Source organism: Protomyctophum parallelum (genome assembly GCF_964188405.1).
Source record: "Protomyctophum parallelum genome assembly, chromosome: 4".
Taxonomy (NCBI): domain Eukaryota; kingdom Metazoa; phylum Chordata; class Actinopteri; order Myctophiformes; family Myctophidae; genus Protomyctophum; species Protomyctophum parallelum.
Genome location: NC_139700.1, coordinates 37,705,085 through 37,731,939, shown reverse-complemented (window position 1 = coordinate 37,731,939; position 26,855 = coordinate 37,705,085). Strand labels below are relative to the sequence as shown.

General features: G+C 43.3%; 1 protein-coding gene across 4 annotated transcripts in view; it reads right to left on the bottom strand.

Annotated features, from left to right (window-relative positions):
• The window catches only part of LOC310857310 (unconventional myosin-IXAb-like), a 136,857-nt gene that overhangs the window by 46,054 nt on the left and 63,948 nt on the right, over positions 1-26,855 (bottom strand). For 3 of the 4 annotated variants that reach the window (XM_083762922.1, XM_083762923.1, XM_083762924.1), the window contains exons 5-11: positions 24,509-24,603; positions 24,087-24,149; positions 20,506-20,605; positions 16,957-17,010; positions 7,524-7,621; positions 6,951-7,077; positions 1,413-1,502 (exon numbers count right to left, since the gene is read on the bottom strand). In XM_083762922.1, the coding sequence (XP_083619048.1) occupies positions 1,413-1,502; positions 6,951-7,077; positions 7,524-7,621; positions 16,957-17,010; positions 20,506-20,605; positions 24,087-24,149; positions 24,509-24,603 (627 nt within the window). The remainder of the gene's footprint in view (positions 1-1,412; positions 1,503-6,950; positions 7,078-7,523; positions 7,622-16,956; positions 17,011-20,505; positions 20,606-24,086; positions 24,150-24,508; positions 24,604-26,855) is intronic. The other variant, XR_014569129.1, reaches the window with a different exon arrangement.

Sequence of the window (26,855 nt, the reverse complement as noted above, 5' to 3'; positions counted from 1 at the left end):
ATTTGCGTGAAATTTGGATAAAATCTGATGGAGTAATAATAGAAAATGTGTTTTACATATGTCGGCCTCCTGGTGGCGCTATAAAGAGCAGATGTGAAAAATTCCAGGCAAAGGTTTTTCCTTGGCCTCTAGGGAGTTGGCATACAAAGTTATCCACAGATCCGTGCAGATAGAGGTAAAAACACTTTTCGGCCAGTTATAGCGCCACCTTGAGGCTGAGTTGAAATTGTTCATGTGGCATTTCGTCCTCGGCCTAGTGGGAATGTGGGTGCACAATTTCACGGAAATCACGCGATGTGTTCATTATTTGCAGCATTTTGTTTGAAAGTGAGCATTCCTGTGAACTTTGGAAGCCAATCTTAACCAATCAGGATGGAGTCTGAGAAATGTGAAAGACCGGTTTCGTTGAATGGCTCTAGAGAGACTGTGTACCAATTTGCGTGATGTTTGGACAAAATCTGTAGGTGTACTGTGCAAAAACTTGTTTTGCACAAAGCGGCCTCCTGGTGGCGCTATAACAGGCCGTTCTGGAAAGTTTGGGGCAGAGGTTCATCGTTGGCATCCAGGGAGTGTGTGTGGAAAATTTGGCATCGACCGGGTTAACGGTGGCCGAGATTAGCTGCTCACGGACGGACGGACACACACACACACACGGACGGACGGACGGACGGAGTGCAAAACATACTCTCTCCCCATGCCTTCGGCCTGGTGGAGACAATAATTCATATAATATCCTATTATTGATTTCAAGTCTACTGAAATTATTTAAATATCGCTCGTGTCTTCTCTCTCTCTCTCTCTCCTTGCATTATTGATGGTTTGATGTATTTTTAGCATCATCGCTGTTCCCAGTGGTTATGCAAGCCGCTGTGAATAATTCACCTACGGTAAGAGGTTTCACGAATCCTGGAAAACCTTGGAAAACCTTGGAGAACTAGCATCGCTCCCACTCCTGAATCCCAGGCTAGGAGAGCCCTTGAATGTCCAGGAACAGAAAAGCAGTAGTGACAACATCTGAGAGCCGGTGAGGCTGTGTGTGTTGGGATGTGTCACGAACCCTATACTGTAGCATCCCTATTCTGCCAAAATAGCAGATCTTCGAGCTCTCAGTGAGCAAAGAAAGAAACCAAAGACATTCGGTGCAGAGAGGTGGGACAAAAACTGTATGTACTGTATGTCTCCTCCGCCTTCCTGTCATTCTTCACTAGAATTCATCACAAATTCCATAAGAGTCTGTAACAAAAGAGGAGAAAATACAGTATAGACGTGTGTGTGTGTGTGTGTGTGTGTGTGTGTTCTCAGCACTTTGCATGTGTTTGTCTTGACAGGAAACAGGAAGTCACGCAGGAAGTGGACCCCTGATGAAAAGTGTCCCACATACAGACAAACACACTGGTGTTCGAGTGCATTACCTCAGCCATCCTGTAGGGGACAATCAGTCTCTCTCCCACTGTCATAGTCTTCCTGGTAGTCAACGCTTCCAGCAGCATCTCCTCTTTAACCTGCGCACGCACATGCATGCACGCACGCACACACGCACACACACACACACACACACACACACACACACACACACACACACACACACACACACACACACACACACACACACACACACACACACACACACACACACACACACACACACACACACACACACACACACACACACACACACACACACACACACACACACACACACACACACACAAAGTAGGGCTAATTAGACATTCAGTTTTACCAGAGATTATCGTGTTTTCTCAGAGCACAACAATGTCCCATAAATCATAAAATATAGATCTATTTTGAGGCTCCAAAAATAGATATGGACACAGCTGGAGCGTGCAACGCGTGCTCCTTGGCACTGCTGTTTACAGCACGTTATCATTCCTCAGCGTGGATGCTCGCGTCATTATCGTTATCATTCTTGATGTGGACTGGCCCGTAATAGTGCTATTATGTCAATTGGTGTGCAGCCATGCATTAGGCAGAACCGTACTGATGTTCAGTCCCTGTCATTCTGTGGCCATAGCCGAATGGTTAGAGAGTTGAATTGAACGCAGACGGTCCCAGGTTCAATTCCAGGCCTCAGCAATGTGTCGAAGTGTCCCCGAGCAAGACACTTAACCCGTAACTACTCCCTGGGTGACACAACAACTGCTCCCAGCATGGGTCCAAAGCAGAGGACGAACCTCACCTAGAGTATGTGCAAATATACAGTGACAGAAGACACCACAAGGAGTGTGTATCTAAATGATTAATTCATGAATTATTATTAAATAAAACACAGCAGCAAGATTTGTGATAAAAGAAGGTTAGCCAAAGCTAATGGAATACAATCTGTACCGGGTAGACCTCTAGACCTACTACAGATCAACAGAGCTGCTACCTTTTAAACGCATTTTAAATCTGAGGCATTTTTTAATACAATATAAATAGTATTTAAATAGTTTTGACAAAAAATGATATTTGTCCCAAAGTGACGTCAAAAGATTGCTGCTAATTGTTTAAAAAAGCTTTATATCCTATATATATGTATATATATATATATATATATATAACAACGCAATGTGACATAACTCTGTTGACAAAATGCTGTACCCCCCCCCCCCCCCAATAGTAATGTATTTAATTGACACTTGGTTTGGCAATGGAAATGTATGTTTTCTCATGTCAATAAAGCTCTTTTGAATTGCATTGAATAGTTTACTATTACGTTGATATGCTAAGATATCACACGTCTTCTTGACGTGAGCAAGGAGTCAAAGACACATTAAAGGACTTATAGGAATGCATGACTCGGAACAACTCCGTGCCCAAATATGGTGTCAGCTAGTGGCAGCACTGCGGCCACTGAGGGTGGTCCACCTTCCACTTGACGTTTTCATTGAGCATCGAGCTTTTGTTTCCCCCCCGCCTCGTCCTCCTGACATCTTTATATGTCTTTCAGCATTGTGCAGCCATTCTGGTGATGCCAGAAGATGTACGTAGGACACTTTAACTGTTTACCTCCTCCCACGTCTGTTTCACGTCAGCTTTGTTGATGATTCATGCACGAGCAGATCCGTTTCCTCAGCAAAACAATAAATAAAAAGCACACCCGTGTGAAATGTGAGGGCCGCTCTTATCATCGTACATGTCGATGTTATGTTACATAACATGTCGATTTGCTCGTCCACATATGACGTACATTAGCATTCATTGTCAATGTTGGATATTTTATGTTTGTGTAACCCTAACCCTAACCCTAAAATTCTACACTAATAGCTGAATGCAGGAGTGGCTAGCGCCCCTCAAAAAAATCCACCAACTTTCCAAATCCCTCATTAAAATAAAAAGGTGCACAAAAGTGAAATTCTCTCAGGCTTAAGTTAAACAACAGACCTTTGTTTTCTGCATAAATCTGAATCGCTTTGGGGAAGAGCACAGCCACTGATGGTGGTCCACCTCCTGTTTCCACTTGATGTTTCACGGTGAGATTTTGGTGATTGTTCTCTCCATAACATACTGTAGATATCACCATCTCTCTCCTCTAAACAGCAATGCATTGCGGTAACTGGGTGCGTCGGTGTGTCTAGCACACACACACATACTAGGAGATCCGATAGGTCACTCACATGCACACCGATGCCGTCGGGTGGAAACCTCATATCTGTATGTTTCAAATGTTCACGTTTATTTGTAAATTTATGCCTGCCCTACTTCATCATACAAAAGTAGTGAAAATAGTACATTTACAAATCAATGTCCATAATTTTAGAATAACAAAAAGGAAGGGTTTTGGACATACAAGGTTTCCTTGACAGTGGCGACATCCTAAACCCAGCAGAATAGAGCACCAAAGTCTGACGTCAATATCGGTAGAGGGCGCAAATCCACGGGTTCATGTACTTTTTATTTGCATTGTAATCCCCTTAGGGGGATTGCTGAACGCACGCTGCGTCGCTGCCCAAGTGACGTCACTCATGCGACTCCACCATGTCTCTCGCTCTGTCTTGCTGTCACTCAAGTGAATAATGGCCAATCACAGCGCGTCTTTTCCGGGACTTATGTTACGCACACGGAAGCTGCTCATTGCAGGCAAATGCTTTGCAAGGAATCTCGGGAAAATTGTGCCTTCAATTGTGACACACGCCTCAGAGCCGGAAAGGGCGTCTACGTTTATATGTCTACGTGTCGGCCCTCCATCCTGCCCTGCCAACTTCCTACTCCGCCCACACGGGAAACAGGATGTCCCAGCCACTCTCGTTCCCATTCACACGTCAGTCGACACCTGGGCCAATCAGTTTGTCCCTGGCTGGGAAGTACCTCACATGACGCCAGTGTGTTGTTGTTGTAGTAGTAGTAGTAGTAGTAGTAGTAGTAGTAGTGGTGATAGTTGCATTACATTCACACAGTGTGAGAATGTGTTCTTTATTAGCTCATATACTCCAATATGATGACAATGTTTTGCTTCTCTAGCGAGTGCACAGGGCTTGAAGTGTGCATTCACACCTGACGTGATACCAATAATCATAGCGCTTGAAGCGTGGGAATTTGCTCCGTTGCATTCACACCCAACGTGACATTTACACTTGTTTGGGGCAATATTTGTCCCACACACAGACACACAGATTTTGATCCGCCGCCATCCTTCTGAAGTAAAGACTGTTAGGCAAAAACATCAGTGGCAGCAGGTTAGAGAGGACAACTTTATGGCTTTCTAATCTAAATGACTCATTGGTAACTAAACTAAAGTTAGAAAATCTCAACCAATTTTTATTTATTTTGCATTTAGCTGACTTTCCTATCAAGGACAGCAACATACAGTAGAGGTCATAGATGAGCAATCAGAAATGATGCGTATGAGAGTAATGTGTGTGTGTGTGTGTCCGCTACAATAACACACTTCATAGCACACTTTTATCCTTCTTCTTCCACTAAACGCTAAACATCGTTTATCTCTCTCTCTCTCACACACACACACACACACACACACACACACACACACACACAAGTCTCTACAGGACACAGAATTGTTCTTGTAAGAATGCATCCGAGGACAGCACTGGAAGCACAATGTGCACATGGACTGTGTGTTGCATCATGCCAGACAAGGTGTTTAACGATATTCTTTGTTGTATTTTTCTCAACATATGGAATGAATTCTGTACTGGCCGTATATGGAGCGTGTCTTGAGTGTACAGGGTTTGATGAGGTCAGATCTTAGAGTATATATTAATAGAAATGGCACCGGAATTCTCCTCCCATCCACTTGCATTAAGTTGCTCAAAAGCGCATGAGGCAATTTCAGTCCTCCTTCCGGGTAGGAACAGAGTGCATTCTGGGATGGATTGGGCCAAATCGTGAACGCTCTGCCGATGACTATCATTGCGCAATTTGCGTATGAAACATAGCGTTCACGAGTCATTGGCCCAATAACATGAACGTGCGCAATGATAGTCATGTATTAATTAATTAATTTAGAATTACTGGGAAGTCTGAGGTTAAGAAATTCCACAGAAAAGAATGGTTAAGTGTACCAGCTTGCCTAATTGAGTCATTATTATTATGAAATGTGCCCATATAATCATGTCATGTGCTATAGCTTGCAAGTATTTGCCATTTTTACTATATATATATTACTATTATTACTATTATTATAGTAATAGTTCAAATAGCCGATCTACAAGCTCATAATGTGTGGATGTAGATCGGCTAGTTGAGTTGGTCAACTCAAGGTGGAGTTCCTCCTCCTGCAGAGGGAATCTTGAAAAAACAAGAAAGTGGCCGCACACGCCAATAGAGTTCCTCCTCCTGACTCATTTAAAACAGGTCCAGGTTCAGATTCCGGCTCTTTTGTTGGAAAACAGGTCGGTCACAAAGTTATTTATGGAGCAACGAAAACCATAAATACACATGAAAACAACAGACATTCCACCCGCGGTCTGTTGGAATGGATGCATGTCTGTTGGAATGTATTGTTATCAAAATGTACAATTAAGTACAAAAAGTAGAAAGTATTCATTATGCAGAATGTCCCATTTCAGTAGATCACCGGCCATTTTCAAATGTCCGAAATTTACATAGGGCTGAAGTGGTTAGTGTGTGTTTAGTTACTTAGTTACGTTACACCACTGCAACTGCAGTATAGAAAACCATGTTTCCAAACAAGAAAAGCCCTCAGACGTACAACAGATGGTATTCTTTTTCTCTAGTTGTTTTCCTTTCAACAAGCCCTCTGAAATGTTTTAACGACAAGCATTTACAGACAAAATGTATGTTCCAAAAACAATGATGACCATGGTCACGGAGAATACTCAATTCTAATTGGCCAGAGGGTATGAATTATTTTTATGATGGTATATATCACTTGTCAAGTTGTCTGTGTGCGTGTGTCCGTCCGCCCGTCTGCGAGACAGAGACACGTGACTATAGTCAGCAGTCTGACACAGTTGGTACTCGCCTCTAGGTCAGAACTACAGCCTCTTCCACTTGCTGGAAAAGTAAGGCAACGTTTACTCCAAGGTTGATCAAGATTGCCCCATTATGACTAAACACTCTTTATATTTTAATTGTAGTGCAATGGTATGAGCGGGATAATCAACTCTGAGCCATGTGGTTATCAAAAAATGATGCACTCTGCAGAGGAAATTGGATGCATGATCATCACATGCACTGCAATGTCATTGATGATCTTGCATAGAAATAAACATAATGTTTATAGCAATATCAAATAATTTCTCATGAGGAGTCAATCCTGCATTAGTCTTGTGTAGCCAGACAACTATTCCACAATCTCTTGAATGCTAGAGTCTGGAATTAAACAAAATATATAGATCTGCAAATAACTGCAAAGACGAACTGGAGTCGGGGGGGGGAGGCAGGTTTTCAGAACTTGATGGAAGCATTTGAACATTGTGGGAGTCAGCAGTCCGTCTGGAGAGACTTAATGGTGCACAGCAGCATACCTCCAGCAGCTCGGAGACGATGGGCAGGACCTCTGGGTTGCAGATGTCGATGGAGTCGTCTCTGTACGTCTTCTTCTTGTAGCGGATGTTCCCCAGGTGCAGGATGGCCGACAGCAGGGAGAAGATCCTGCAGGAAGAGAAGAGACATCCCAGATGTTCTCTACGAGCCCACTGTAGATGGTCTATTTGTGGATGTTTCCCCACCAGATTTGTTTTTATGTCCTTTGAAATTAATTGGTGTAAACATCTATTTCTCCACAAGCAGATGATGCTACGTTTTGCAATGCCTCCCTCATTCCCTCTCATCTCAGTCCATGTATTCTCTCTCTCTCTCTCTCTCTCTCTCTCTCTCTCATGCCATGGCCCCTCCTTCCATTTGCATCCCCTCCACTTCCCTCTCTGGCTTATTCCACACCTGACCTGAATCTCTCCCCTCTCTCTAGTCTAAGGTCACACGCTACAGAGAAAGGTGCACAACAACAACCACGATTTGGTCTATGTGTGGGTTACTTTGAAATGCACAATAAATTAAATGTTACAGCGTGTGTGTGTGTGTGTGTGTGCTTATCTTACTGTTTCCGTGTTGCAGGGAGGAAGCCCACCATCTCCATTGCCAGCTGTAGACGTTCAAAGTCATGTTTGAGATCCTCTCCTTCTACTGCAAAACAATCCTATGCACACACACACACACACACACACACACACACAGAGAGAGAGAGAGAGAGAGAGAGAAAGTAATCCGCATTAACACTAGCAGTATCAACACACTTGAACACAACACAATGACCTCTTCTTACCTCTCTGCTGAACACACCAACACACTGACCTCTGTGCGCTGAACACAGTTCTCAGTAAAGTCCAGTTCATACATTGTCGCGCACAATGAGAAAAGCCGACCTACTGTAGAACTCATCATTCTAATAGCAAAACAAAGTGTTGCACACGGTTTAGATTATTTTCTAAAACTATTGTTTTCCTAAATGAAACAATTCAACACTTTACATGTCCACTTGTTTGGGTCTTTTTGGGGAGCAAAGAGCAAAGATTAAACAAAATGTTTCACTGGCTGAACATGTATCACTTACTGTATGATTCTAACTAAAAGAGAGAGTGAGAGTACGAATGGAACCAAATATGGTTGCATTTGACTGATTGGTGAATGATTGATTGAATACTTTACTAGTCAGAAATGTAAACAGCACATGGTACAGTAAGACAATAAGGCTAAAAGGATAACACCAACAAATCCTCAGAGTTCAACTAACGATTGTAGATGTGTCCCAGAGAAACAAATGGCATCAAATGGTTGAGAATCACTGCTACATTAATGCGTACATGTTACATGTTAGCGACGCAAAAATATGAACAGGAGTCACTATGTTTTCTATGTGTTGTGAACATCAAAGTGACTCGAGTTCAAATTGTATGTCAATAAACATCACACCACTGTGTTACTCTCACCACTACCATGGAGATGAACCTTCCAACTTTTCAGTTAACTTTTCTCAGTCTGGCTTCACATACAGAAGTGATGTACCTCTTTTTTTAGCCTCTATGGCATGCACGCACACACACTTCCATTCTAAACTCAGCTTCTAAAGTACATTGCAGAGGTTACTAGACTGTAGACATTGGTGGTTGTCTGAAAACAGGGCTGTGGTGGTGCAGAAGCATGTTGTTCTAAGTCGATGGATGGTCATGTATTTTTTTTTCTTTTTTTCTTCTTTTTTAAATATCTATAAATTGTCATTGTATTATTTTTTCATTAACGGGTATCAGGGGTCTCTACGTCTCTAAAATACATATACAGCTGGGTTGCCAAATTCAGCAAATCAGGAGAGTTTTGTTATTCGGCATACCAATTTTATCCAATCAGGATAGAGAACTCAGACAAGACATCTGTGATTAAACAAGTGAAATTGTAAGTGATGACACAGTGAAAATGGCAGGCAGAATTGGAACTGGAACACTATGCAAATAAGCTCAATAATTGGGTGAAATCTTGCAAGCCACCTGAAAATGTATTTTCCGTTTAGAGCTGGAGGGACAGGGAGATCCCTGTTACTGAACAAACACTCTACTCTATAGCAATGAGTACTAGAATATAGTGCTTGAACCTTTTAACCAAAAGCCTAGTGTACACTTATGATTCATCTTTATGTGAAAACATAAAAATTCAATAATTTGTATTTATTTCCAAAGCCTAGTGTACCCTGTCCACAACTGCATCTAACCCGAGAGGCTCAACGTGACTCCACAGGGGGAAGCAGCGAGGATGAAGACATCAGTGTTGGCTGGTAGTCAGTCGCTTATAATAATAATCATTCTTGCTTATTATAAGCGACTTTGGACTTGTTTTCTTTCCTGTAAAGTCGCTTGTAAATATTGGTAGTGGCGGGTTGCAGTATTTTGGGCTCATTTCTAAAGTGTGGTTGTTTATTTATTTGGGCTTGCAGTCTCTTGTTTAGACCAGTGGTTCTCAAACATCTTAATGTCAAAGACCTCCAAATGAATATGCATCTGTCCCCCCATACAAGATTTGTGTATTTAAAATGTAATATTTTCTTTTCTTTTCAAGATGTTCTGAAAATACCGTATATACGCATACGGTTGTATATAGGGTATACGTGGTCAACTGGGAACCACCAGTGTGTGTGTGCGTTTGTGTGTGTGTGTGTGTGTGTGTGTGTGTGTGTGTGATCATGCGACCTAATCAGGCTTGTGTTGATAGACCTGGCCGCTTGTTTCTCTGACAAAGTTTGGCAACACTGGCTGGTATAGTAGAGGAACGCTTTTCCCCTCCATGCTGATACAGTAGGACAAAGTTACAAGGCTGATTTGTGGCATTTAAGGAGGAATCTGTTCTTTTAAACCCATTTCAAACAAAGGGTGATTATTTTTCTAACTCAAGTTTTCACGTCCTGTGGTCGTAACTCTAGTCCTGTTGGAAATGTACACTTCAGAATGTGGTGGGAGTTATGGAGGCTGCCTGTCTGTGTGTGTGTGTGTGTGTGTGTGTGTGTGTGTGTGTGTGTGTGTGTGTGTGTGTGTGTGTGTGTGTGTCACTGTGTGTGTGTGTGCGTGCTGCATCTCTATATCCTTCAATTTCAGTTCATCTGATGAATCAGCACTTTGAAACACGCAGAAGTTTTTAAACAACTTCTTGCCAGATCGTTGATTTTAGCACAATCTCATACAAGTAATGTTTACTGTCGACGGCGCTACACATATACTGTAACAGTGGTTCTCAAATATTCTTGGCTCAGGTCACCCCTGTAAAAAACCTTTTCATCCGCGGCACCCCTGAAATATTATAGTTACTATATAGCACCTTATGTCATATTAATGGTAAATAACTATCTAAATCTTTCCCCCAAAGATATAGTATGTCACAAGGAAAACATCAGTTTCCATTATAGGACAGACATAATTGTTATACTTGGTGTTTAACCACTTAAACCCCAGCATCCATATTCTGGGGGGGGGGGGGGGGGGGGGACATTCACATTCAAATTGCAGATCTGCTATATTTGGTGAAGAGACTTGGGGCTATATCGGGGCTTTATCCCTAAACTTATTTGCCATGTTTTACTATTTTCAAAAACCTTTTAAAATAGTTAAAATAGCTGATTGACGTGCCGATGATTGGCTAGTTGAACTATTTTCAAAAAAGTAAAAAAGAAAAAGGCAAATAGGTTTAGGGATAAGGGGTAAGGGGTGGCGCAAGATAGGGCCCTTGGTGTACTTTAGACTGAAAAGAATCCACCAAGTAAAGTGCAACTGACATTGATAAATAACAAATATTACCAAAGTATTCTGAGACACCCCTGGACTTGCGTCAAGGTACCCACTTTGAGAAGCCCTGCCGTATAACGGCGGGGCTCCACCGGTTGCGTTGTGTCTCCGTTGCGTGCGTCAAAAAACGAACTGGGCAATTTTAATGCAGTCACGCAACGCGGGCAGTGGAGCCACCCTTCATTGATTAAAAAGGGAACATTCCCTGGCAGTGACGGAGACGCGACGCTGACGCGCCCGGTGGAGCCCCGGTGTAATCCTCAAGTCGTTTCCAACGGGAAGAAACCGCCATAATTATTTAACTTTTGTAAATGAACGTCGTACTTCCTCACACAGTAGTGAAATTACCAGCTCTACAAGCTCACAACACGTTGCGAGCTTGTAGATCGGCAATTTTCAATATTTAACCGTTTTTAAAAGAATACTGTTTTGGACATACAAGGTTTCTACCCGGCAGCAACGAACATCAACGAATATGTTTTATTTTCTTAGTAACTATTGTATGAAAGCAGTAAAACACTCGAGGTCAAGCTAAACTGTGGTAATCTGTACAGCTGTGTGAGGAACCGCAGAGCAGCCATGCCAATAACCACCATTTAACACACGCTGTCGTATCTTATTACCTCATTAAACATTAACATTCCCCAATACTCTATCCTTCTAAAAATAACTTTCAAACTGGCACTTCAAGGATTCAACATAACTTACCTTCATTTAATCTAGATTTTCACTGCTTCTCAACTGCTTACTTCTCAATTGCTCTGGATAAGGAGTGTCTGCTAAATGGAAATGGAATGGAATGCAGGGAAGCTGGAAGTACCCTCACTAAAAACGCCGGGACAACGCTCCACACGTCCCAAACTCTTCTCCCTTCTGGCTCCAAAATGCACTTCCCATTGCAGTCAGAACTGCAGCATCACTCCCAAAGTCCCAATCTTCCGCCGTAGTCTGAAAACCCACCTTTTCAGACTCCATCATGGCCCATAGCACTTACCCTACCCCCTTAGATAGCATTTCTGTAGACTTAGATAGCATTTGATACAGACTTATAGCATGGTATGTAGACAGCACTATAATTGCATTGTATATAGTCATAGCACGCCATAGTACATATGTATAGCATAGTAGTATATATGTATAGTTTATATGTATAGTTTCATTATATAGATATTCCACTGTTACTTTCTTAGCTTACGCATGTTTCATGATAAATGCTTTTATGTGATGTATTCCCATGCTTTTTGTTCTTGCTTAATGTAAGTCGCTCTGGATTAAGAGCGTCTGCTAAATGACTAAATTGTAAATGCCTAAATTGTAATGTTTCAGCGTGCAGGACATAAGAATTGTGGCCGAAACCAGCATGCCACCTGCAGCCACTCTGCAAATCAACAAGCACACTCAAAAGAGACACACAAAGCAAACCCGTAAACACCAGAACCGTTGAGCGACACACCCAGCACCAAGAGGGACGAGATCTCCAGAATCTCATCCCTTAACATGTAAAATGTCCCTTTAACCACTCAAAGCCTACAACATTATTCAGTTGACCCGAGTCCTCCTTTAGCTACAGTACAAGCTCCTGGAGGTGCTCCACCATTCATTTATTAACAAAGAAATAATATGGAGATGAAAGGTTTATGATTATGCAATCCGTACTGCACAGCAGCCTTTCTGGATTGTTACTGTTGATGAGTGGTGCAACCACTCCTACATCCAGCAATGTCCGTGTACCTGTGTGTGTACCTGTATGTATGTATGTATCCGTGAGCACGAGTGGTGTGCGCATGCGTGAAACCAACAATGGCCAGCAATGTCCGCGCGTGTGTGTACAATGCGCGTGCCATGCTGCGTGCGCTGCGTGCGTGCGGTATTGCACGTGTGTGTGTGTAGTCGCACGTGTGTGTGTGTAGTGTTTTATTAACGGTTCCCCAAACGGTTCTCATCAGTCGTCATTTAGCTCCGCTGTGTCTGTGCAATGTGCATGCATGCAAGCAGAGCCTGAGGTGACGTCACCCCACCTAAAGGAGTGTGTGGGGTCGGGGAGGATACGCCCACTGTTCTGTGCATTCAGCGACCGCTCATCACGCCAAATCAATTTGTCTGCACTTATTTTTTACAACTTATAAGCAACTCAACTGCTTTTGATTTGGCTCTAAATTAATCGCGTGACTGTTGAGAGCCCAGCGTTTAGGTGCATATACCTCCATAGATTGATTAGCCTACTTTATAAACAGTTTGCAGAAAAAAGCACAGGAACGTAGCCTACAGTTCAATACAAGGTCTGCTAAAAGGATTTCATAATCCATCCAATTTGTTTCCATTAGGGTAAGGGGTCCTTCATATTAAATTAATCTGAACATTAACTGTACTGTACGTACAGAAAAACTTTTTCATGTTTTTTGTGAACTTTCTGAAACTTAAAAGGAGAATTCCATACTAAAAGGCTTTCTTACCTTTCTTTGTAGTTGTTACGTCCCCACCAAAGAGGTCCAGGTGTTATTTTGTGTAAAAGCTCCTTATTGGCTATTTCCCCTACCATAAGCCCTAAATGAATTGCATTGAATTGAATGGGAATTGAATGGGGCTATGGGGTGTTGTGCTAATTCGCTTATTTCCATCGCTCAAAATTATAATATCTTTGTATATATCCTCTCTTCATAATGTAAATAATATCCCAAGCGGCACACTTTACTACTTCTTTCGATGGAAATAAGCGAACTAGCATAACACCCCATAGCCCCATTCAATTCCCATTCAATGCAATGCAATTCATTGAGGGCCTATGGTAGGGAAAATAGCCAATAAGGAGCTTTTGCACAAAAAAACACCTGGACCTCTTTGGTGGGGACGTAACAACTACAAAGAAAGGTAAGAAAGAAAGCATTCTAGCATGGAATTCTCCTTTAATCTAAAACAAAATGTAGGAAACAAAACTAAAGGGGTATTTACTCGCAACCCATAAAGTTTTACCTACTGGGAAACTGCCGTGTTCACACCAGCAGATACAAAGCTACAGTACAGTCTACCATGCGTTTTCAATGGAAACCAACGACAAAGCTACACCCAATGTTTGTAGCTGCTACAAAATCTATAAAGCTACTATCCAAGTTGAACTGGCTTCAACTACAGATACAAAGCTACAAAATGTACAAAAGCTACAAAAGTGTTGTTTAAACATTTCCACTCCACCTCCTCTCACCACACAACTCCTGCTTGTAGAAAACCAATTATTTCTGTCTGCTAGTTCCATGTTCTTTTTTTAGCCCCAGGCTTTATTTTCCTTAATATTTGTCGTGCTTGTCTGACGACCGACGCGCTGCTTGATGACGTCAACAAGCTCATTCAGTTAAACCAAATGGCGACTCGGTAACATACAGTATGTATGCTGCTTTGTTCTGTAGCTTTGTATGTTTTGTTATCTGCCAGAGTGAACGCAGCTGCTACTGACGGTGCTAGCTACACTGTAAATTTACATTTATTGAGATTTATTTAGACTGTTTTTGGTTACCTTACATAGTTTCATCATGTGTGTCCGAGGACAGTCTCCCCTGATGGCCCTGTGTGTATTGGCTGGATCCAGGGGTCAAAGGTTAAGTGGGCCCAAGGGGGTTGGTCAGTTGTTGAGACAGCTGTCATGGGTTTTTGCATGGGGAGGTTTTGTGTGTGCATGTGTTTGTGAGTGTGGGTGTGTGTGTGTGCGTGCGTGCGGGTGTGTGAGTGCGGATGTGTGTGTGCGCGTATGTCAGACAGTCTGTGCAGACAGTGATATCACCTCCTTGGGAGCTGGGGGTCACAGACTGATGATGTCATAGCGAGGGTGACCGCTGAGATTCACAGCATGATAGCAACATCATCGCCGTCAGGCAGAGAACTCCTATCTCCATATTTCACATTTTTATGGTGTTTTTTTTCCCCATAGATGAATACTCTACTTTACAAAAGTGTCACACAAAAGTAGTGATAATAGCAGAAATGCAAACTCGCAACGCGTCGGGAGAGCTTGTAGATGAACTATTTTCACGGTTTACGGTTTTGGACATACAAGGTTACCAACTGACAGCAGGCACATACTGTGCTGCTAAAGGGAAAGTTGAGGGGGGAATGAATGACGCATAGACAGTAAAATTGGGAGTGTCCATTTAACTCCATATTGACCCGTGACAGTGTCTTGCTAGAGTCATCTAAACAAGATATTGTCACTGCTGTATGTCCAAAACCGTTCCTATGACTTTAAAAAATTGTGAATTGCGAGATGATGCTGAGATGCTTGTAGATCGGCTATTTTCACTACTTGTGTGTGACAATCTTGTATGATTTCATTTATGGAAAATTAAAAACATAACAATTTGAAATATGGTGATACAAGGTTTCTGTCCGACAGCAACGATACCATAACACTGTAGCTGATGTTTGAAATAATCCTAATATTAATAATAATAATCTATAAATCCACCATGTTTATGTCTGTGTGTGTGTGTGTGTGTACGGCTGTAATGCATGTAACTCGAGAACCGTTCGCCCCACCGACTTCAAATACGACACACGCGTTCCACACCCCCACAGGGAGTGCCGTGCCCGGTGTCGAGTTGGTCGAACCAACGGTTGTCCACAACCGCCACAAAAGGCCTCTGCCCGGGCTCCATATATGGATCTGGCCTGTTCTACATCACAACACTCCATATTTGGGCATGCCTGACACAGAACTCCATATAGGAATAAAGGACACAGAGCGACAGATACAGAAATGTCATGGGCAATACAACGGGTATTGCATAGCCGGGCGGGGGATGGATCTCCAACTTGCATTGTTACTGACTCTGTGCTCTACAGCCGGGCACCGGTCTAGTAATAATAATAATAATGTATTTAATTAATAATGCAATTTGTTTGTGTAAATCTCAAAGTGAGCAGAACAAAATCATCACACCACTATAGTGTCACTGAAATCCACTGAATGCACCGAGAATCCCAGAAAGACACGCACGCAGACGTGCGCACACAAACACACACACACACACACACACACACACACACACACACACACACCCAAACCCAATTCCCGCCAGCATTAATTAATCCCTCGATAGCGTATTGCCAAGGTTTTAACACTTACTTTGAAGAGCCAAATATCCGTAACCACATGTTACAATGACAAAATGCTGTGTGTGTTGCCGTGACCGGTCGTTGTTCTTTCGGTCGGTGGTGAACAATCCCGACCGCGAGTATCACAGCGCCCTGCTACAGGCCGTTGAAAAACCTTGTCTTCCCCAGAAACTAATGAATGTCGTTTCTGAGATAGAGGGCTTTGAATGCAGTCCATACAATGCAAGATTTTTAGATCTCTCTGAAGACGTTCAACACAGAGACTCAGTCTCCTGTTAGCGTGAGTTGAACAGAGATTGAAACAGCTTCACTCAACATCCAATGCAGTGAACAATTTGTTACTTTGAAATGGATGCACAGTTAAGAAAAAACGGTTCAATCCCTCCTGACCCGAAATTCTAACAGCAGGGTGCAAAAAACAAACCAGTTCCAGAAAAGCCCAAGAGTTTTTGATTGAAAGATTTCAGACTTCTGGCTTGATGTCAACACTATTATTCTTCTGTACATATTGTACTTCTTTGCCCTCTATCTGTAACTTTTACTGCTGTGCTGTCACTGAATTTCCAAAACAATATTTTTTATGGAAAGCGATCAGATAGATGGAACTGGAGCTAAGCATTACAAGTTCCAAAAGTCAACATATTCCTTAACCCATTAAAATAGGGAAAGCTTTGGTGTCATTTTAGATTTTAGTGTTGGCTATTCAAAAATAGCAGATATACAGTACATACTGTAAAGCTCACAGTCACAGCACTGCGAGCATACATCTGCTATCTGAATTATTTTTGAAAAGTCTTGAAAATGTGAGAACTACTCATTTAGAAGGCATTTGTAGAATCGGCCTCTGGTCTTAATGCGTTTGACTGGTTTAACCTGGTTTCAGTTGTGGATAAATCACATCGACATCAACCCAGAATGCCTCCATCTTTCAGTTCCAGGCCGGTCCGGCTGAGAGAAGTGTGTGTTGATTGGTTGTGGTTGTGAACACATGACAACACAGTGACCCAAACACCGAAAGCACTGAGAGCCAGCGAAAACAACACACAAGTAACGATACACGCAAGCAAGCACACACTCACACAGAGCTCATCAGCCACAGAATACTGACCAGCTCGATGTCATAGTAATTGTCCCAGGGGTGTTTGTGTGGTTTCTTTGTCATCTGGAAGCGAAGTAGACTGGATTAGAAAAAAGGTAACACACACACATGCGTGCGCACGCACATGCATTGCACATACACACACACGCGCACGCTCCAAACCACACACTCAATCAATAAACTACGGAAAATGATGTATGTTCTTCAGGAAATACTTGACCACACCCTGTTCCTTCATACAGACATAACTACTATTTTTAAAGCCCCCCCAGTCAATCCGGTTAGCAAACCGCATATGAATATAGTTTTACATCATGCGTCAAGTCGCTATGGGAACCAGGCAGACAAGGTTGATTGATTCTGACGAAAGGCAAAGTCAAGTGACGAGTCGACGAGTGAATAGTGATCTTAGTAAACAGACAATGACATCAGGATAAGGGGAGAGTAGTTTGCCATCCGTTTGCCATTTCTGTTCACTCAGATACATTTTAAGCCTTTAAAATATTTTTTTGAATTCCCAATTTCTGATAAGCAGCAAGCGTTGACTGTGCTTTGACTAATTTAATGCACTAAACGGAAGCGGAGAGGAGGCGGGACATTCGCTTCACATGCCTATACTTCACACAGATAAAGGAAGTAAACCGGAGAGGGGCAGGTCTTTAAATTTTTTGTCTTGGTAATAGTGTACACGCCGTGAGCCGACGTGAGCCATGTCACGCGGTTTGCGGTTTCCCCTGTATTGCCTGTTTACACAGAGACACCAGGCGGGAGCGGTCTTAAAGATTTACACTCTGGAAGGGGGTTTCACCTTTTTGCATTTTCAACCCCGAAAACACCGTTGCCGTCTAAAGTTTAGACAGCAAAATAAAATATCAGGTCTGTCTTCCGTTTAGACTCTAAACGGAAGACACAACTGATATTTTATTTTGCCGTTCTCTCTAGAGCCCTACTATGAGTTGTGTGTGTGTGTGTGTGTGTGTGTGTGTGTGTGTGTGTGTGTGTGTGTGTGTGTGTGTGTGTGTGTGTGTGTGTGTGTGTGTGTGTGTGTGTGTGTGTGTGTGTGTGTGTGTGTGTGTGTGTGTGTGTGTGAGCATCAGATGCATCATGGCATAATGGCTGGATGCCAGTAGTTTATGTTTACTTTCACACAAACACGCACGCGACCATTGGGCCCCTCGGCACAAGAGCCAGATTAACACTTGACTGATGTTACCATGGAAACAGAGCTGCATAGTAACAGGCAGTGTGTGTGTGTGTGTGTGTGTGTGTGTGTCAATGTTGTTGAGGGGATTATAAATTAAGACAAAACATCCTCAAGAGAATAACGCGCGCGAGCGATACACACAGTCACACACAGTCACACACACACACAAAACAGTGGGTGGTACATCTGAGCAGATACGTTATTCCACGTATTTCCATGCAGACACTGTGGGGTCAGGGATGAACACCTGCTGCTAATTGCAGTAGATATTCATGTAGATTCGTACTGTGTCTTACGACAGTGTCGCACAACGAAAAAAGCACATCTGCAAGCTCTCAATGCAGCGCAGATGCATCGCATTGTGAGCTTGTAGATCTGCTATTTTCTGTCTGTGATATTACTGATGAATAAGGACTTGAAGACGTATACTATGTCAGTTCCATTGATCAAAGCTGGAACACAATCAATTGACTGATCATTTAAAACAAACATGATTTGAATATGCATAAGACCCACCCATCCAGATAGGGGGCCGCAAATGCGTTGTTTGGACATTTTCAAGTCGGCCCTGATCCATAAAAGGTTGAGAACCCTACAGTATATGTACTTTGTTGATCGGGGTCCCGCAGGGGTCCATACCATTTTTTCCCCTCTACACTAAATCTCTTTGCTGAAAATAGCCAATCTACAAGCTCACAAAGTGTCACAAGGCAATGCTCTTACGAGCTTGTAGATCTGCTAGTTTATATACTATATAACTGCAGTCACAGGCAGCTTTCAGAAAGTGGCATAATGTACCCGGAAACACATGTGAATGTGTTGAATGTTTCCGGTTCAACCTGCTGCCGAGCCAATCAAACTAAACTATGGGGAAATTAAGTGCAACAGGAAACTGGTATGACACCTTCTGAAAAGTGCAGGGTTACGCTGCAGGAAGCACTTCATCACTGTATGACCCTGTAACAGTGTGGAGTCGGACTACGACAATCACCGTATTTTGACAAGAATGCAGAGTACTGCCTTACAATGCTTTGTATCCTTCTTACATTTCTGTTAAGATAGTGAACTCCTCTTCTTCCACTGATCACGTTTGGAGTACCTCAAGGTTCTATTTTAGGTCCTATTTTCTTTTCTCTGCTCCCCCTTAACAGTTTGTCTCCATGAAACGCATTTTAATCAAATATTCTACGCTGCCGAGATTGTTTTATTACCTTTGCAGCATACGCCGAGGTATTTGGGCTTTTGATCCGTGAAAATCCGCAAGTAAACACTTCCAGCATTTATTATTGAGCTGACAAAAAAGCCACTTCCTTGATCCTGGTCACAGACCAAGATTGTCTCTCCCCCTCGTTCAATTTCCCAGAAGCCCTAGCAGCCCAGCGCATGGGTTGATTTCCGGTTTCATCACCAGTTCCGCGGCAAAGCCGGAGTTCCTTTTTAATTATTAAAATACGGCGAATTAAACACATAAAACAAAAGGCGGGTTTAGCATATTAAGCAGAGTCGATCGTTTGATTAAACAATTAGCGGCCGTCAAACTGTTAAGTTCCATTTTCTGTAAGCATATATCGTACCACTGTCGGGTTTATAATACACACTGTAAAGTGGAATCGATTCGTGTCATCTCTATCTCAGCTGCAGTCCTTTCATAAAGCAGCTCCTAGGCTCCTGACTGACTGGCACTACATCTCCCCTATACTGGCCTCTCTCCATTGGCCGCCTGTCAAATACACAATCCAATTCAAGGTTTTACCGTCTGTTTTTAAGGCATTAAATGGATTGGCCCTGAAGAAGGCAGCTCAGTCTGTCATTTTTCCTGTCTCTGTGTCCACAATAAATCACCGGAGGGTATACGTGTGGGGGTATACTTTTTTTGTCAGGCAGAAAGCTCATATCTTCATATACCGTGTACAGAATTTAAAACTGTTTACGTTTGTTTTGTTTGTAAATTAATGCCCTACTTGATCATACTACAGTTTCACACAAAATAAAACCGCATCACAATGCCAAATGTTTTGAGCTTGTAGATGAGCTATTTTTGCTATTTGCATTCTGGAAAGTCACAGTGTGAGGTTTTTTGATTGATACCTCGTTAAACAGCACGAGGTACAATCAGACATTAAGGCTAAAGGCATTAAAAAAAAATCTACCGGTATGTTCAATTCATCAGGTTTGCACCTGACAGTAACGATATACTGTTCTGACCCCTTTTTGCCCCCATTCCACCTCCGGGCCTAAAGATCCTTTGACCCCACTCTTCCTGTCTGTTCCTGCATATCATTACGTCCTGTGTTAAGACACAGGACACAGGTGTGTGTGTGTGTGTGTGTGTGTGTGTGTTATACATGCCATACCTGGTTGAGGTAGTGGTACTCCTCAGGTTTGAGGAGGTGAAAGGTCGACCTCTCTTCCTCACTGGATCCGGCCAACAGGTAATAGAACACGTGGTAGTTCCTGCACACACACACACACACACACACACACACACACACACACACACACACACACACACACACACACACACACACACACACACACACACACACACACACACACACACACACACACACACACACACACACACTTGAATTAAAATTCAAATAAAATATACTGCTCGGGGTACACTTTCTCACAACAAAAATAAGAGACACAGAATCAACAATAATAATAATCACTGTTGGGGGCAATATTAGCCAAAAACAGCAGCTCTACAAGCTCACAACACATCATAGATTTCTGGCAGAGAGATCTGGTGTAAACGAAAGGTCCAGTTTACTAAGTCTAGACGGATTAAGTGGTTACAACATGTACTATAGTAATATATATGAACTGTTTGAACTCGTCAGTTCAATTAGGGACACGTCATTTAGCATCCGAATGAGCGACCATTCCTTATTCCAAGGGACGTTTGGGTTAGGCTTTATTTCTTGTTCTTTTCCCAACGTGCTGTAGTGTCTCCCAACATGCGGTGTGTATCAGTGTTACCATGGCGTCCCGGAGGACAGTTGTGAAGATGAGGATGTTTAAAACGTGCACATTCCATCCAGGAACACTGGAAGAATGTGACCTCATGTCCCAGACCTGAACGAACTGGGGGTGTGTGTGTGTGTGTGTGTGTGTGTGTGTGTGTGTGTGTGTGTGTGTGTGTGTGTGTGTGTGTGTGTGCGCGTCAGCTTGGCCCCAACCTGAGGATATGTAACAAATATGCAACACCTTCCAACCAGAGAGCTCGTGTTTCAGTAAGACAATAGACCAGTATGCAGAGCCAATCTGCTTTGACAAGGACAGCGTGTGTGTGTGTGTGTGTATGTGTGTGCATGTGCACATGTGTGCACAACTGCACATGTGTGTGCATGTGTGTGTGTGTGTGCCCGCGACCGCGCGTGCATGCGTGCGTGCGTGTGCGCGAGCATGCGACAGATGTGATTCTGGCTTGGTTCTCGACAACCTGCAAACGCAGCAAGTTGTTGCATTGATCGCTTCAAAAGGTCCGCCCACCCTCCTGTTCTCTATTATGACAGACAGTAGGAGAGCTGAGAGGGAGACAGCATAATAGGAGACATTGGAGGAATTCTCAGAGGGGATCTGATCCTAGATCAGTGATCCTCAAAGTGGCATCTGGACCATTTCAACATTTCATATTTGTGTTGCCATATTTGAAAATCGGCCAACTACGAGCTCACAATTATGTCACAATGCCATATCTGAAAAATCTACCGTAGGCAAACACAACACTGAACCATAGCATCCCTATTCTGGGGAGCGGAACTTGGAAAAATAGCAGATCTACAAGCTCATAACGTGGCGTGTCGTGAGCTTGTAGATTGGCGATTTCTGGCAACGACATTTAGTGTCGAGCGAAAACAGGACAGTCCTAGCTGTCTGGGATGTCACGTTGTCATATCCAGTTACAAGGTCCGTCAACATGGCGTCAGGAGGGCCGGGGGCGGAGCGGTGGGGGCTGTCATCAACTGAAACAGGAGCTTAAAGAGCCAATCAGAGTGTAGGAGGGATAAGGTGGTGACCAATGGGAGCTAGCGGTTTTAGTTGGCCGGGGACTGGTGCCGCAGGAGATGAGTGATATGGAGACAAGAGGGTTTGGGTGGTGTGTGTGTGTGTGTGTGTGTGTGTGTGTGTGTGTGTGTGTGTGTGTGTGTGCGTGTGCGTGCGCGTGTGTGTAGGGTACAAAGACAGAGAGGATAAACGGTGGTATGCTGAAATAACCATCTCCGCTGAACATGAATCCACATTTCTTCAACAGTCTTTAATAAATTAGTGTATTATAATACATAATTTATTGATTTAACTAAATTGGGGAGAGTGGAGGGTTTTAATGAAACGTGATGAGTTTGGTTATAGTCTACTACTGAGGAAATGAGAGCCATTAAGTGTCTGGTTTCCAAAAGGACAAAGGACATAGAAACGTGAGATTTGGCCTGGATGGAACAGAACAGTGTTGTATTTAAACCCCCTACTGTATATACTGTACTTGTTAACCTGGACATGAGTTGCCTCTATACTTGGCACGCTCTTTTTCCCTCCACACCAAATCTCTCTATCGCTACATCGAGATGTTCGGGTTCAAGTAGCCTGGGATCAATACCATTTTCTGGGTTTCTGTCACTGGTTGTAGTCATCGGGCCGGAACCACCAAACCAGAACCAGAATTACCCATTTAGGGCCTACCCAATAAAACCCTTGATAGTTTAGCTTATAGGAATAGATTGTTTGGTATATCCATCTTCTATTCCAACTCGTAGTGAATGGTGAGACTACCGGTATACTAGTTATACTTGATTCAGTATTTAAATGGGGATTGGAGGACCAAAACAAAGCAGCGCTGAAAAAAAACGGTACCAGCAAACCGGAAACCCTTTTTTCTTCCCTCGAGTATCCGTGGTCTAGACCGGATTAGCCTGGCTAAAAAGTCAGACCGAATCAGCTGTTGGCAAAAACAAAATTGCCTGCCGGTTGTGTGATATTAGTCTGGCTTGTTAGCCAGGCTAAGACCGGATCACACGGGCCAGTTTGGAATGAATACCAGCCAGGCTTTCCTCCGGGGTGGAAAGTCTGGTAAGGATCAAGTGGTCAAGCTTGATGCGAGGTCGTGAGCTTAGTAGATGTGCTGTTTTCAGCACGCGACAACCGGCATGCAACAAAGTCTACGTAAAGTAAGCATTACAAGAACTACTGAAGTGATTAGACTTGATTGACATAAGAAATGCATTACATGAAAACTGTTATTGAGTTATGATGTCACCCAGATTATATATTCATTTAAATGAACAATTGAATTCATAGTTTGATCAGGGAATAATACAAATTAAGAATAACAATATATTTTTTTATATATACAAATAGGCATGAAACAATAAGGTTTCTGGACTGGTTCAGTACCCACTAGTTATGTGTCCTTGAACAAAACATTGATCTACAGTGTATTCTATAGAGTCAAACAATATTAGTCAGATTCTTCACATTCCGATCCAATTGAATTTCTTTGGCCTGTTTGGCAAAAAGAATGCCACAAACCATGAACGTAGCATCCGGCCTGGCTGAGGTCTGCGCCCCGGGGAGCAGTGTTCTTAGATATTTCATGTATTCACCCAGTAGGAGATTTATGTTGTGTTTGGAGCAAACTATATGAGATGTGACCCGACAGGTCACTGAGGTACAGGAGATGTCAGGACGTGACATCGCTGACCTGGCTTGGTCTCTAGAGGCCTCAACAGACTGTATAAGTCAGCTGGTCAGTCTATCTAATTCACTCTGTCTGCCTGTGCATCAGTCAGAGGTGTGCATCAGAACTATAATGCCCCTTTACTGCATCCATGCTGAATCGTGCCGGATGCAATGGTGAATGGATTATTTTTGACACCACTAGTAGCAGACACTCTTGCCTTGTGTCGTCAGTCAGTCAGTCAGTCAGACTCACCTCTCGTTGTGCTCCTGGTAGACCAGGCGAGACTTCTCCAGCAAGTACTTCTCGACATAGGCCCTGTACACACACACACACACACACACACACACACACACACACACACACACACACACACACACACACACACACACACACACACACACACACACACACACACACACACACACACACACACACACACACACACACACACACACACACACACACACACACACGCACACACACACACACACACACCTGCTTAGAGGTAGAAGACAATATTCCATTTCTCTCAGGACAAACATGTTATGAAGTGTATACAGCAGTCCATGTGTGTATGTGCATGGATGTGTGTGTTCATGGTGTGTGTGAGTGTGAGTGTGTGTGTATGTGTGTGTGTGTGTGTGTGTGTGTGTGTGTGTGTGTGTGTGTCTCACCCTCTAACTGTACCCGTCTCTCTGTAGTTCACCTGGATGAACTTGCCGAAGCGACTGGAGTTGTTATTGTGGGCCGTCTTAGCGTTCCCAAAGGCCTGTGGACCAATCAGAGGACAGCAATGTTAGACTGGCAGGTCAAATAGACAGACTGACCTCTGGAGGTCAAACTATTGATCAAAACAGGAACACAATGGATTGATGAAGAAACATGCTCTGGGAACATGTGGGCCCTGATCCAGAAACATGCTCTGGGAACATGTGGGCCCTGATCCAGAAACATGCTCTGGGAACATGTGGGCCCTGATCCAGAAACATGCTCTGGGAACATGTGGGCCCTGATCCAGAAACATGCTCTGGGAACATGTGGGCCCTGATCCAGAAACCTGCTCTGGGAACATGTGGGCCCTGATCCAGAAACATGCTCTGGGAACATGTGGGCCCTGATCCAGAAACATGCTCTGGGAACATGTGGGCCCTGATCCAGAAACATGCTCTGGGAACATGTGGGCCCTGATCCAGAAACCACTGAGGAGGAAAGACACGTTGTACCCAGAGATGTTGTAGTTGTTTCTGGAACTACATTGAACCCCGCTGGTCTGGGATAATATCATATGTGCATGGACGTTCTCCCTCTCTCTCTGGGTGTCTCTCTCTCTCTGGGTGTCTCTCTCTCTCTCTCTGTTTCTCTCTCTCTCCCTCCCTCTCTCCCTCCCCCCCCTCTCCCTCGGCCAATGGGATCTAGCGAACTAACTTATTAGGGGCCATGATTAGAGGCCCTGAAGGATCCATTAAGGCTCTCATTAGTGAGACAGACGAGGAGTCAGAAAGTCTAGATGTTCATTCTAAATTCACACTGAAACAGCTTACGGCCATGGCCACTCACGCACACGTGCGCACACACGACTACTAATATGACTGACCTATCCGATCGACTCTTCTGCTCAATGACATGAATCACCTTGTGTGCGACGTGCATGCGTGCGTGCGTGTGTGTGTGTGTGTGTGTGTGTGTGTGTGTATGTGCACGCGCGTGTGCACGGATTCATTATTAGTAATATGCTATTGTTATTTTACGTTCTAGAACTAGCTATAGCTCATTCTACCCGGAGGTATATCTTCCACTGTCACATTGTGTTAGCCAGCTAGCATGACTCACGCGGCCTCCTTCCCAGCATGAGAGGCAGCACATGGCCCTAACGCTGCCTTAAACACAGCGTTTAGTGGCTTCACTGTCTGACAGCAGCGTGTGTACTAGCCTGCTAATTAGCGTGTCATGTGTCGAGAGGTCCTCCCTCAACGGCTAGCACTGAAATGCTAATGTCAAATCTGTACTGAACTGGGTTTCTGGCAGCCTTTCAAACTGACACACACACACACACCAAGCCGAAGCCACAGGCATCGTAGGACAGACTAACCACGTTTGCTGCCTCATTTAACAACTATAGCGTGGTATGAACGACCTGACACATTATAGCCTACTACTGATGGCTAAAATAACAGACACACGCACGCACGTGCGACCCACATGACGTCACACAAAGACGTCACATGATGTTATTTTGCCATTGAATTTGGCCATACTCACTCAAGGGGCAAAAATATGAGATATGTGAAGTACAATGCTCTTTGCTGCTCAGCTGGGAACTCAGCATAACACAGGCACACAGGTGTGTCTGTGTGTCCGTGTGTCCGTGCGTGCGTCCATATACAGTGTGAATTATGTGCACAATTAACTCATGATGTGAACTAGATTTTTTTTATTTGTTTTGCTTCTTCATCCATTTTCTCCTGAATGACATGGCCAAAGGAATTATCACTTCTCCCCTACAGACTGCTGTTTTATACTCTGATATCCCCCCTGCCCCCTTTCCTACTATGTACATATAGTGTTTTATATTTATTTGTGATGATATGTATGTATTTTTGTTATGTTGATGAATACATACAGTAGGAGGACCTCAATGTCAACATGTCCGCAAGGACTTCTTTTTTGTTGTTATCAAGTTGTTAGCAAGTTTATAACTGTACTGGTGCTGTTTGCATTTCTGTCTAAAAAAATCAATCAATGAATCAATCAATCAAAACCGAACAGAACAGAACACATTAGCCTACATATCTCTCTCTTTCTCCTATTCACTCCTTTCTCTTTCACATAACACTCCTCACTCCCTCTTTCCTGGCACCCACGCGCTGCTCCCTTCTGCCTTTTCCGGACATTTTATCAGTCTTCTTCTTGTACCTTAATTTATTGTTTGCCAGTTATCTTTTCTATTCTCCCCTCTCATCTTTTCTGTTCTCCTCTCCTACCTCAGTTCTATCCTTCTGACAATGGCTCTGGTGTGCCTTA